The sequence below is a fragment of the Bidens hawaiensis genome, unplaced genomic scaffold, assembly GCF_021521415.1.
Source record: "Bidens hawaiensis isolate Kalapana, Puna unplaced genomic scaffold, B.hawaiensis_p1.1 tig00037353_1, whole genome shotgun sequence".
In the NCBI taxonomy this organism is placed as follows: domain Eukaryota; kingdom Viridiplantae; phylum Streptophyta; class Magnoliopsida; order Asterales; family Asteraceae; genus Bidens; species Bidens hawaiensis.
The window spans coordinates 57,553-70,908 of record NW_027496532.1 but is presented as its reverse complement, the minus strand read 5'-3'; the positions used below and the strand labels follow the sequence as shown (position 1 = coordinate 70,908).

The 13,356-nt window shown below is 38.6% G+C and overlaps 1 protein-coding gene and 2 non-coding genes across 3 annotated transcripts; 2 read left to right on the top strand and 1 right to left on the bottom strand.

Annotated features, from left to right (window-relative positions):
- Positions 1-4,618: 4,618 nt before the first annotated feature.
- Positions 4,619-5,840, top strand: LOC143589331 (protein TIFY 9-like). The gene is made up of 4 exons (XM_077070123.1): positions 4,619-4,805; positions 4,890-5,228; positions 5,332-5,389; positions 5,636-5,840. The coding sequence occupies exons 1-4, from the start codon at positions 4,736-4,738 to the stop codon at positions 5,688-5,690; spliced, it is 522 nt and encodes a 173-aa protein (XP_076926238.1). The 5' UTR covers positions 4,619-4,735; the 3' UTR covers positions 5,691-5,840.
- A 7,286-nt stretch (positions 5,841-13,126) lies between these two features.
- Positions 13,127-13,215, top strand: TRNAI-UAU (transfer RNA isoleucine (anticodon UAU)). Its single transcript is given in 2 exon segments — positions 13,127-13,164; positions 13,180-13,215. It is a non-coding gene; the product is annotated as a tRNA-Ile (tRNA).
- A 68-nt stretch (positions 13,216-13,283) lies between these two features.
- Positions 13,284-13,356, bottom strand: TRNAE-CUC (transfer RNA glutamic acid (anticodon CUC)). The gene has a single exon. It is a non-coding gene; the product is annotated as a tRNA-Glu (tRNA).

The window sequence follows — 13,356 nt, the reverse complement described above, 5'->3', positions numbered from 1 at the left end:
CGACAAAATCCACGTCTTCCGTGCGTGAGTGATTCCCGTCCGTAAGAGTGACGGGGAAAGATAGGATACCCAGGGGGGTGTTTGTGCTGCCATCGAACCCTTCCATCGAGGCGTAGATCGTTTCCAGGCGTTCCTTGTCTTCGTCATCCAGCTTGTCGAAGAACTTCCTGTACATCACCGTTGACGAGGCGCCGTTGTCAGCAAGAGTGCGAGAAGTGATGTAGTGCCCCAGCTGGCTTTTGATGATGATAGGGTTTTCTTTGCTGGGTCCTCCTGGCACTCGCGGGAAGCGCACCTCAGCTTCCTTCCACGCGCATGGTTCTGTCGCTCGCCTTTTTCTTCCTCTGATCTTACCATGGACCATGTTGATGCTGATGTCAACGGGCTTCCGTCCGTTGCCTCTGTACCGGTTATCATTCCTTCCTCCCTTCTTGATTGATGCCACAAGGTGTGCAAGTCTTCCATCCTTGACGAATGTTTCAACAATATCCTCCAAGGATGTACACTCTTCCGTACTATGACCTTTTGTCCCGTGGAAGTCACAGGATTTGCTCTGATCCGCATTAGGTCGCTGCCGGATCATTGGAGCTTTTGGCCATGGTAGTTTTTCGGTGGCAAATATTTCCGTGACGCTTTTGGTGAGTGGCGTCCACCGGTGTTTTCGACTTGAAGGGTGTGTGTTATCTCTTCCGCCAACAAGAGGGTGAGAGCTGGATGAGGTGTCAAAGTTTACCCTTGACTGCCAAATACCTAGCTTCCTCTTTTTGTTCTGCCGGGCGATCCGAACATTGTTTTCTCTAGTCCTTTGCGTGTAGAGGTGTGTACTCTGGGGAAGATCCCTTCCCAGTTGCTTCTCCGTCTCGGCAAAGCGCTTGGCCGCCGTCATGATGGCATCCCATGTGGATGGCATGCCGTCCTTACCCGTCAATGTGCGGATAAGCTCTGGGTATTCGGCGCCCTGGATGAAAGCTGCGCGAACAAGATCTTCATTTATGTTGCCCAGACTTAGCTTTTTGGAGTTGAAGCGAGTGATGAAGTCTAGTAAAGATTCATCCTCCTCTCTCACGCAGTTGAGGATCGTCCACTGTTCTTCAGTATATTTCCTTTGTTGGCTGAAGTGTTGGCTGAACTTGTTTTGAAAGTCCGCCCAATCATAGATGTAGTGGACTGGTAAACGATCGAACCATGCCCTGGCCGCTCCAACCAGAGTCATCTGGAACATATAACACCACGTGGGTTCCGTCCAATTACTGACGGTTGCCCCCGCAATGAATCTGTTCAAGTGGTCGTCTGGGTCGGATAGACCATCATAAGTGCCGATGTTGGACATTTGTTTGGCACTTCTCGGGGCGATTGCTTCCGCAATGTCCCTTGCAAACTTTGACTTTCCTGCATTCGCAGCAGTTGGTCTAAAGGTTTCGGAGAAGTCACGCGGGTTTCTCTCCGCATTCGTTGGTTTAAAGGTTTCTCCAAAATTCCTTGTCGGTTGGAAGTTCGTTTCCTTACGCTTCCCTTTTGCCTTATGGCGAGGGTTTGCGTCGGTATCGGATTCTTCCCGCTCATCGTCTGAGTACTCGCACTCACTGTTCATATTGAGATGTTGGCGAGTACTGCCGAATTCGTCAGCCTGTTGAAGTGAACGCAAGCGTTCATCCAACTCAGCTTGGAACTCTTTCTGACGTGCTTCGGCCCACGCCTTAACTTGATCTAGTGTTTGGCGAGGGACCCTCGTCCGTTTCTACAACTGGGCATCAGTGAACCCCAGTGAAATATTGTTTACTGCACTTGTCCCGGCTTGGGTAACCGGGGTAGTGTTCGTAAAATTTGTATAACCGCCGGTGTTCCCAGTTGCTGGGGTTGTGGTCACCGGGGTTTCTTGGTCACTTACTGGCCTTGGGACCGGAGTAACGTTAACCATTTCTTCAGAAATTTTGAAAAAACTAAGAATTAGTTCTAGCTTTTATGCACGGATGGCGCCAATGAAGAAACACTAGGCGACCCAGGGCAGATTACGGATAATCTGGGGGTTAAGTAATGTTTCCCACGAGGATGAGGTCCAGCAGAGAAGGTTGTTCTTCAGGTGACCTGCAAAACAGACACCGTAAGCTCGTCACTGAGAAGGGGGGGGGTTCCTCCTTGTGACCACCCTCCGGTGTGAGAATCAGACTACATTGCTCTGAATATAAGTGTATATTAAGAGATTGCTAGATAAGATAAGATAATGAGGTATCAGATGATGTCCTTACCATTCCAATGTGTTGGAGTATTTATAGCCGAAGGTAGGTTTCCTAGAAGGTACAGCCGGCCGAATAGTATTCCTGTTCTACCAACAGTGGGCTACGCACAAGCCATGCTGGTTGGTGGATAGGCTGCGGCCGACAGTGACAAGGTCGGCTGTATACTGTTCCTTTACTGCAGTACTAGACCACCTCGGCTGTATACTGTTCCTTTACTGCAGTCACTGAGAAGGGGGGGGGGGTTCCTCCTTGTGACCACCCTCCGGCTGTATACTGTTCCTTTACTGCAGTAGTATTCCTGTTCCTTTACTGCAGTACTAGAGGGTGCTCCTCCTCGTACTGTTGTCGGTGAGCTGTCACCCTGTGATTGGTTCATGGGCTGCTCTGGTTAGATCGTCTGTTTTGCCCATACCTTGGTAGGTATAGTACAAAAGATCTTCAAGAAGCATACGGACTGGCTCATTTGGGCGGGAGTATTCCCGCCTTGCTCATTCCTTCAGGTGACTACTGAAGTAGCTAGTGCCTTGTGCGTGTAGCCTTGCTATCAGTGCGGGTAGCCTTCCCTGATGGCTTGTATCCGCAACTGCGGGAACAAGCGGGGTACTTCACCATTGGGAGGCTTTCCCTGCGGGTACAGCTGGCATACTGCGCGTAAGGTCTTCTCTGAGCATGGTGGGTCCTGCGGAAGCAGTTGGTCGTTGCGCAGACGTCCCTGTTCAAGGTGAGTCTTGCGGGTCCAACTGGGCTCTGCTGGGACCTACCTCTTCAGAGTCTAACCACAAGTCATGGTGATGCTCCAACAACCTAACACTAGAAACTAAAACATGGCTATCTTACTATTTGGAAACCATAATTAACTTTAAATCAAGTTGGGAGGTGTGGAACACATATTTGTTCAATTTTTTTATGGGTTTGGTAACTTAAAGGGGTTCCGATGGGCATCACCCCTAGTGAGTCACGGACAGTCCCTAACAGGGCGAGGGGTAACCACTTGTGAGGTCAGAGGAGCAACACCCCTGCTTGTGGTCCGCAAAGAAAGTTGGCTAGAAGTTTACATTAATGATGCTTCATTGGGAACGCTTTGTATTGGTATGGATAGCTAAAAGTTGCATGAAAATGATATTTGAAAATTACTGGACTTAAGTAACGAGATGCTACTACTTGGTAGCAATTTAGTTATTGAAGTCCGGTAGCAGCTTTGAAGTTCGACAGTAAGCGATACTAAATATAAACAATTTTTTTGACATACAATATCAACTTAATTTAAGAGTGACAATTGAACTAAGTAGCAACTAAGAGCATCTACAACAATAAACTTTTATAAACCGTCACATCAGCTCCACGTCATATTTCAAACTTTTCTCAAAAACCATCATTTATTCCACAACAACAAACCTCTACAAACCTCATTAAAATAATATATAATTATGTATATAATATATTGATATGTGTATGTGAGAGCAAAAGAGAGAAAGTTGCCACTAGTTTGCATAAACTTTGGTCCAAGGACTTTGCTCCACAACAAGGAAGTTTGTAGCCACCTCGTCTTTCGTACGCCACGTAGATCCAGATCTTGGGTATCATACGACCATACCCCGTTGCGGATGCTCTTAGATGCAATAGCAAGTAGCAACTTGTAATTCATTAGGATCTTAGAACTTATGTAACTATACTGAGTTTGCAACCAGATTGAGTTAGCATAGAACATTTTATGTCATGTCTGATTATTAATGATACGCTAAATGCAACATTGAAGATCCATTGATTAGAAGTATGGTCTACGGTTCTTGAACTTAGCTTCACTGTAATGTAATCAGAATTTACTGTGTTTGCATCCAGCTTACAATTCTAATACCATGATAAGAAGAAAAAAAACAGATTCTATAAAAAATATAAAGATGATTTATTTTCTACTTTTTTAAATTCCTTGAACATAAGATGATGTCATCCTCTATACGTTACCCTAATGAAACTGATACCACTTATTTACGTAACATTTACATATTCCTAACTTAACCCAAAAACCCGGATACTATGATCCAGATCCAGTTCATGTATAGCGACAGATAAATATATTTTTAAAATAAAATAAAACAATATTGGCTGTTTGTCCCTACACCTAACATTTAATAATATCCTTAAATTATATCACCATGTGCATATATCTTATTTTGATTACTTGCAAACCAACCTCATTATTCAGACCGAATCAAACACGTGTTCTGCTCTTTCTTTAACTTTTCCTTTTTTTAATTTATTATTATTATTTATTATTATTATTACAAAATAATTAAAAGAATGCGTGTTTGAAAGTGTGTAAGGTAGGCAGCTTGAAACAAACACTCACGGCAACACATTTAACGCGTGCATAATAATATACTTTATTAGTAACCTATTAACACATCAATTATCCTCACAAGTCACAAACATCACAACAACAATATTTTCATATTCTCTCTAAATCAAATCAAGAGCTTCATCATATTATTCGAATAATCATGTCGGAATCATCCACTGTCGAAATCGATTTCTTTCGTCTCGAAGACCGAAAGCTTTCGGATCGTCGAGGTACGTTTATTTGATCAATTTGTTAAGTTAACATTTTGTATGTGATAATAATATTTATGTAACCTTTATTTAATGAATATGTAGATATTCAAGGGGTGATATCGAAAATAAACCCGGAGATTCTGAAAACTGCGATTGCTTCAGCGTCTGCTAACACGAGTTTCGTGACGGATAACTCGTTTTCGTATTCTCTCCAACTTCAAACACCAGCGGTTAACACGGTTGAAGCAACAGCAACTGTTGCTCCAATGACTATTTTCTACAACGGTTCAGTTTCTGTTTTTGACGTGACACTTGACCAGGCGGAGAGTATTATAAAACTTGCTGAAAGTGTGAACTCGGGTTCTAAAAGTGGTGAATCAACATTACTTGTGAAGTCTGAAAGCAATCAAAACCAAGGCATGTGTCGAGTTCTTGGCAATGGTACGTGGTACAATATGTGCAAAAACTTTTGATTATGATATTTTTTTGTCGGTTTTAATAGAGTTATACCGATTGTTAATGTTTATTTGTTCATCTTGCTCAGATCTACCATTGTCGAGGAAGAAATCGTTGAAGAGGTTCTTGGAGAAGCGTAAAGAAAGGTTAGTATACGATAACTAAATCGTCGTCTCATTCATATCCATTCGTTTTAAATACGTACAAGTATTTACTGGGTTCTTGTAGTTATTTACTGTTTTGGATTCAACGCTCTTTTGTAATAAACCGTTAAAATATAGAAAATATGGTTTAAACTTTTTAACTTTTAAGAAACATTTTTTTACTATATCTGGGAAAAGGTACTTAAAAAATATTTATTAAAATTAATAATAATTTATATATTTTTGCAGGCACGTAGCAATTTCTCCATACGCGTGTTCACAAGGAAGCACATCTTCACATTGAAGAAAAGTTGAGACATAAAAGTGGAACTAGAAGAAGATATTAATGTAGTCAATACTTTGATCTAAAGACATGTTTTTATTTTACTTTTGATTTTGTTTTGTTATTGGTGGTGTTAGGCATGATACAGAAATTATTTTTTATTTTGTACTATATAGTTGGTCGACATATGACCAAATTGTTTTGTTTATTATTCAAAAGGTGACCTAAATTGACTAATTTATATTTAGTGTATGCTTAGCTGTAAACATTTTTTTGTTGTTAATTAAACATTTTTGTAGCTGGGCAAGCAATGAAAAGGGTTGAAACGAAGAAGTTGGAGAAACATGCTAAAGCCTAGAGATGATCAAAAAAACCGGTTCCGGAACCGGAACCGGACCCGAACCGGTTCCTACCCGATTTTTGTAGGAACCGGACCCTATCTGATTCAACCCGATGATCCGTGACCGGTTCTTGCATTTCTGAGTGGGGGCGGGTAGGAACCGGAACCGGTTAAGAACCGGTTCCATCCGGAACCGGTTAGGAACCGGTTCTAGCCGTTGGAAATCGTTTTTTTGGCCATTTTTTGACCGTTGGGGTCAAAAATAGCCGTTTTTGGCTCCCCCAAGCACCCCACTACTAGTATAAATAGGTATTTGGTGTCATGGGTTCATCACAACACTCAAAACGCAAACCCGAACGCAAAAAAATACAAAAAAACGCTATTACAACGTTTTGAGTTCTCTAATCTCTTGTTTTCTCTTCTTCTATATTCATATTTGTTGTTATGGCTGCCTCACAATCATCGGTTGGTCAAGGTTCCAACGCCGAACCAAGTTTCGTTCGTATTGTACCTCATAATCGTAATCAAGAGATTTGGTGCAATTGGGATTTGGTTGAATTGAGTGACCATTCATTGAAGGCTCGGTGCAAGTTTTGTGGGGTTTATTTAAACCCACTTTCGAATTCAAATTTGAAGAAACACATCGAAAAACCGTATTGCAAGGCGTTGAAAAAGAACGTCGATTCGCAACAAACGCAAATGGATAGTGAAGGCGGAATATTTACATACCAAATTGATCGAGTTCAAGATCGTATGGCGAAGTTTGTGATTCAAGAAGCTTTGCCGTTTAGCCACTTCGACAACCCTCGCTTAACCGCCATGATTCGAGATACGCTTCAACCACAATACACTCACGTAAGTCGTCATACTCTTAAACGTTATTGTTTAAAATTGTGGAAGAAGGCCAAAGAGGTACTAATTGCATATTTTGAAAATATAAATACGGGAATAAACTTAACTAGTGATGTTTGGTCGGCTCCACATGGTCTACCCGAATCTTATCTTTGTGTCACCGCTCATTGGGTAGACCCGTCATCGTGGGAAATGATGAAACGCACCATTGCTTTCGAACTCTTTGAGTATCCACATACGGAGATAATTTGTTTGAAATTTTAGATCATGTTATAAAAACTTATAAACTAGAAAATAAAATATTTTCAATGGCATTTGATAACGCGTCGAATAATACATCGGCGGTTGATAAATTAAAATTAAAATATATGCCGAGTTGCAATGGTGTATTTTTTCACTCAAGGTGTGTTGCACATATCATTAATTTAATCGTGCAAGACGGACTTGCTTCGGATGAGGTTACATCGGTTATAAACGATTTTAGACTAATGATACATGAAGTTTTTAAGAAAAGTAAAAAAAGACAAATGGATTATAGAAAATTTTGTAAAGATACGGGAAGAAAAGCTTTGGGAACTAATTGGGATGTACCTCATCGATGGAATTCCACTTGCATAATGTTTCAAAGTGCTTTGGAACAAAGAGAAACTTTACAAATGTTTCATTCTAGTCTTGCCGAGAATGATTTGGCAATCCCCTTTTCAAATGAGAAATGGGAAATTATCAATGACTTATCGACTTTTCTTGAAGTTTTTAAAACATCAACTACGAAACTATCGGGAACGTATTATCCGACAAGTCCCTTGGTTCTTTCGGAGTTATTTTTAATGGTTAACAATCTTAAAGAATTTGAAAATAAAAGTCCAATATTTTCAAACATCATATTACCAATGAAGTTTAAATTAAAAAAATACTTTCTTGAATTGCCACCGGTTTTTACTTGCGCCGCCGCTTTAAACCCAATGTTAAATGTTACGGGGGTTGAATGTGTGATAGACGAAATTTTTTCAGCCATAGATATGCATGAAATTGACCCAAACTTTTCAACAGAGGCAAAAAATTATTTTAACTTGAATTTTAAATTCATGTATGACTTTTATTTAAATAAATATGGGTCAAACATACACATGCCTATGCCGGGGGGGTCTTCATCAAGTTCAAGTGCTACTAGAGTACGAGATCCCATGATTAGCCTTATGAACACCGTTCGCAACGTAACGGCTAAAAAACAAAGGGGTAACACCCCTTCAAGCGAACTAGGAAGGTATAGTGCAAATGATTACTCTACCGGTTTATCCGAAGAGGAATATGTCACTTTTGATGTTTTGGCTTGGTGGAAGGTAAAGGAAACCGAGTTTCCGATTCTTGCCACCATGGCCCGTGATTTACTAACCGTCCAAGCTTCTACGGTAGCTTCGGAATCCGCTTTTTCTCTTAGTGGCAGGGTAATATCGGTGAGAAGAACAAGACTAAATTCGGAGTCGGTGGAGATGTGCATTTGCTTAAAGGATCACTTTGACTCAATCGATCGTATTCAACACTTAACCACTCTCGAAGATGAAACACCACTTGATGTTCGAGTGCACGACGAACAAGAAGGCATTTCTACAAGTAATTCCGAGGAAGAAGTCGCCGCTCAATGATTACGACGAACAAGAAGGCTTTACTAGAAACAATATGTCACAACTTTATATTTATAAGTTTAATGTTTTGTTAGTTTGTTTTTGAAGATTTTAAAACATGTAACCTTTTTTTTTTGAACTTCTTAAAGTAAATAAAATGAATTTTATGTTAATTGTTTTGTTTATTTTTCATGCTATACAAATACGAATCGTAGTTTAGAATCCAATTCACAAACGAAAAACGAAAAAAATAATAATATTTTTTTATACTGTAACCGGTTGGAACCGGTAAGAACCGGTTCCATAGGTTAGGGGTCCGAGGGTGGGAGAACCGGTTCGGTTCCCTAACCGGTTCGAGCCTAGAACCGGTTTCAAAGGGGGTTTTGAATATAGGAACCGGTTAGGAACCGGTTCCGGTTCCTAGTCCCAAACCGTTTTGAACATCTCTACTAAAGCCTGCGAAGAGAACCAACATGTTTTTGTCCCTCTGGCTTTTGATACCTTTGGCTCCTTGGCACCGGAAGCTATCCGTTTCCTAACCAGGGTCCAACGGGTTGTGCATAACCATGTGTTGACTCCAAAGGGGAAGGGGTATGTCTTTAGCAGGTTAGGGTTTGCAATTCAGAAATGGGTGGCGGCGCAGCTTGTTGCCCGCTTATCTGCTATGTTGATGTAATATCTATGTTTTTAAATGATATGAATTTTGGTTAAAAAAAAAATAATATTTCTTGTTAGAATGAAAAATTATACAAACTCTGACCATAAATATTTTGCATAAATTTTAAATCCTTTTGTTAATTACTATATCTCTTTGTAGTTTAATTTTAATATAGATGTACAGTCAAACTTATAAGTGTATCTATAAACTTAATTAATTTTTATTTAATAGTTAATAACACCTAAAGTATCTGAACTGTAAAGTAATTGCACAAAGCATGCCATCTAATGCTATTAACAAAACTAACATTCTGGACTTTCTATCACAAAACCTTATAATCATTAGCTATGACACATGTAGTTTTGTTATTCTGGATCATCGAGCCGATCCATGAGACCCGATAAACATGCATGCTCGTCAAGTATGAGTCGTGGAATGGATATAGTCGAGTAACGTGATGATGGAGGTGCATTCATTAGGTTTGAGCCATTAAGCATGTCCATGAAGAAGCTTGAAATTAGTTGTGAAACTTGAAACTTTAGTGAGTTTAGATATGTACTTCAGTACTTGTTCTTGATTTTAACTTTACTTTACTGAAGATTTAGTTGTTCGTTCTTAAATATATTGTTATAAGTTGAACATATGGATTATCGAACGATTTATAAAAAGAAAACTACCAATATTTGATTCAGCATTCAAAGAGTATACTGTATACATGGAATCATTCATACAGAAACCGATCTCTTCCTATCATTCTAATAAGAAAATGTAACTAAATAAACATATTTGATTAACGGTCATGTCAACTGAAAAAAGATTTCTTTGCGAATGTTTCGGTCAAAGATCTAATAGATCATTTTAAAATACGAATACGAAAACACGTGGGAAAAAACGATACTTGGCAATGTTTTTTTTTTCATTTACAAATGAAGTGCATTTTTGTTACGTATTTCTAAAATAAAATATATTTTAATTCATATAAATTTATTTATTATGTAATCCAACGCGACCGAAAATTCTAAGATAGAGTTAATTTCTATCCGACACTAAAAGTCTAAACGCGTGCCGATAAAAGAGGAATCATCATCAGTCTTGCATGGCGGGCTTGCAGGTAGAGGTGCACAAATCGGTTTTTTAAAAAAACCGGTTCGGTTAATAACCGGACCGGTTTTTCTTGGCCTGGAAAAAAACCGGTTTTTAAATAACCGGACCGGTTTATTAACCGGTTTTTTTGGTGCAAAACTCGGACCGGTCTAACCGGTTAGGACCGGTTTAGAAACCGGTTAGAACCGGTTAATAACCGGTTTTTTTAATTAACCGGTTTTTTTTTTAAATAACCGGTTAATAACCGGTTTTTTTCATAATAACCGGTTTTAAAATTAACCGGTTTTTTCCATAACCGGTTCAGTAACCGGTTTTTTCTCTAGAACTTGTAACCGATATACGAACCTGCGGTTACTAAACCGGTCAAACCGGTTTTTAAATAACCGGTTTTTGTAAAAACCGGTTTTCGGTTTAAACCGTTGAACCGGTTCACCAACCGGTTTTTTTGCCCATCTCTACTTGCAGGTGAAGACTTAGGACGTGGTCCATTGCACCCTTTAAGAGTTTTAAGTCCTACCAAGTTGTTTCATTTTATGATATTTATGAATATGAAAAAAGGTGTCACTGAATTGCCCCGAATATAGTTAGTTGTCCCTACCAAATTATCATTGAATTGGACTCTTAATTCATTTGATCCGTTACTCAATAAGACTCAATTCATTTTTGACAAACCAAATATAGTGGAATTCTTAAAGGAAGCAAATTTAGGTGGGATTTCTTTTATGCACGTTTTATAGTGTACGTTTTATCTTTAACAGTTTATGAATTCGAATGGCATTATTATGGTAGTTTATCCCAAAATAAAAAATAAAAATAAAAAACTATGTGTTGGAAAAATTATGAGTTTAGCATCATAAATGGTATTACATCAAGCCTGACCACAAATTCGGGTCAAAAGGCCCGCTTGTCAAGTCCGGTCGTGAAATGAATCGTGCTTGGCTAGACTTGTTTTGACTTGTGGGAGCTCGAGCTTGGTTTATGAATTATTTGAATCTAGGCTTGGTTAGTTACTATTATTAATTACTTTATATACATTTTTAATTATTTTTATATATTTTGAGAAAAACCTTAATCGATCCTAATGTCAAATAGTAATCTCTCTAACTCGTGTGCGGCTCTTAGAATCCTTCTGAGATCAGCCTCTTACCTAACACTTGTAACCAGTGGCGGAACTTGGACATTTATAATGAGGGGGCCGAACAACATATTGACAAAAATTATTCGTGATAAAATTATAAATAAATAATTTATAGTAATATATATATTTAGATTTTTTATAATAAAATATCCTAAATATTGAAAATACTTTTGTCTAATGGTGTTTCATGAGTGCACTTCAATAACTTCTTATACACATCCTATATAGCTCTATTTAAAAAAATAGGTTGTAGACTAGCTTTTGACTTTTGAATGTGTGTATAATAATTAATATTATATATATATATATATATTACATTCATCTTCTTCATCTAAAAGACCATAGTGACAATCAGAGCATGCCTGAGTTATTCAAATAATAGAAAAAAATTAGCTATAATGCAATCTATATTCATTTTTTTGCTACTTATAAGCCCGAAAACAGGAGGGGCCACAACCCCTCCCCGCCCCAAAAGGATCCGCTCGTGCTTGTAACGATTATAACAACTTATGTGAAATGTGCGAGGCTTTTAGTATAGTTACAAGTATGTATAGCTCATTAGCTTGTAAGTGTTTGGGTCATCACAAATAAGTGCCATGATCACCTATTTGCTATTTCACATAATTCATAATTAAGAGATTTCTACTTACAATATCTATAATATTTTATAGAATCCTTCTAGCCCTTTCATACTTAACTAGAAGTTTTCTCCAAGTTCATCTTTAATAACGATCTTAAATTACGCATATTAGAAGCTTCCATCTAGGCTTATTCTGGGCTAGAATGAGCTTGTACTCGTTTTTATTCCCACCTATTTGGCTGAAAGTAAGGCCGACACATCGGCTGAGCAAGGGTCCCAACACGTGAGATAGGTGGTTTTGGCCGGCCCAAGTGGCTTTATTAAGTTGGTTGTGGTTGTGGGCTTAATGGGTTTTTAAGAGTTTTTCTTAACGATCAAGTTAGAGTTAATGAGATTACTTGTTGCATAATCGAGTCTAGGGTCATGTAGGAGAGTTTAAACTTGTATCAAGGTTTCAGGAGTTATATTATCTTGACAATAATATTGGGAGTTAACCAGTTTCTTGTTTATTTGATTTTTTTGGTTTTCATATTCTTATTTGTTTATTCTTTAGACAATCACAAATGTTTAAACATCAAAATGCCAAATGTTTGATTAAACTGGTTCATTGTGCATAAGCCCATTTTCAATGTGGACGATTCTTTTTTTTTCAATAAAGATCACATCATCAATATAATTTTGACCCAAAATTTGAATCTTGTAGCCTCATAACAATAAACATCAGATTCTGAACTAATCTACCGAAATAAGCATTCATATGACCAGTAAGCAAATGGTATCACTGTAGTGAATCTACACCGGCTAAACAAGTCAGTTCTAACTTTTAAATAAGATATCATGTTCAGTTTTGTTGCGTGATCATTTGACTTGAGCATGAAGATCTGAACTTCAATCTGGTATAATACTTTCAAAAACAGAAAACTTCACGTATAGCGTACCAAACCAAGTTTTCGCTCATGAACCATAGCTCGAATGAACAAAAAGAAAGGTATGCTTGTAATGTTGATTAATTTTCCCAATCTCCTGCATCCCCATGTCTCCTCTACTGCTTTTGAAGCTTTATTCAGACCTGAAAACATAATTTTTCGATCATCCCGGTCGCATTTTCAACGTGGATACCCTCTACCTTATATTTGTTTTCTGACAAAACGTTGGCATCACTTAGGGTGGTGGCGCAGTTGGCTAGCGCGTAGGTCTTATAGCAAAATGTTGAGTGATCCTGAGGTCGAGAGTTCGAGCCTCTCTCACCCCATATCTTTTTTTTTATAAATTTTTTGGCAGCTCAACAAAATATAAAATGATTAAAAATTAAAAAATATGTTCCGTTGCCGGGACTTGAACCCGGGTCTCTCGGGTGAGAGCCGAGTATCCTAACCAACTAGACTACAACGGA

Excerpts from the sequence above, each read along its gene's own strand:
- LOC143589331 (XM_077070123.1), top strand. The coding sequence starts at position 4,736 with ATGTCGGAATCATCCACTGTCGAAATCGATTTCTTTCGTCTCGAAGAC. Across the intron at positions 4,806-4,889 it reads AAAGCTTTCGGATCGTCGAG|ATATTCAAGGGGTGATATCG; the intron begins GTACGTTTATTT and ends ATGAATATGTAG. Across the intron at positions 5,390-5,635 it reads TTGGAGAAGCGTAAAGAAAG|GCACGTAGCAATTTCTCCAT; the intron begins GTTAGTATACGA and ends ATATTTTTGCAG.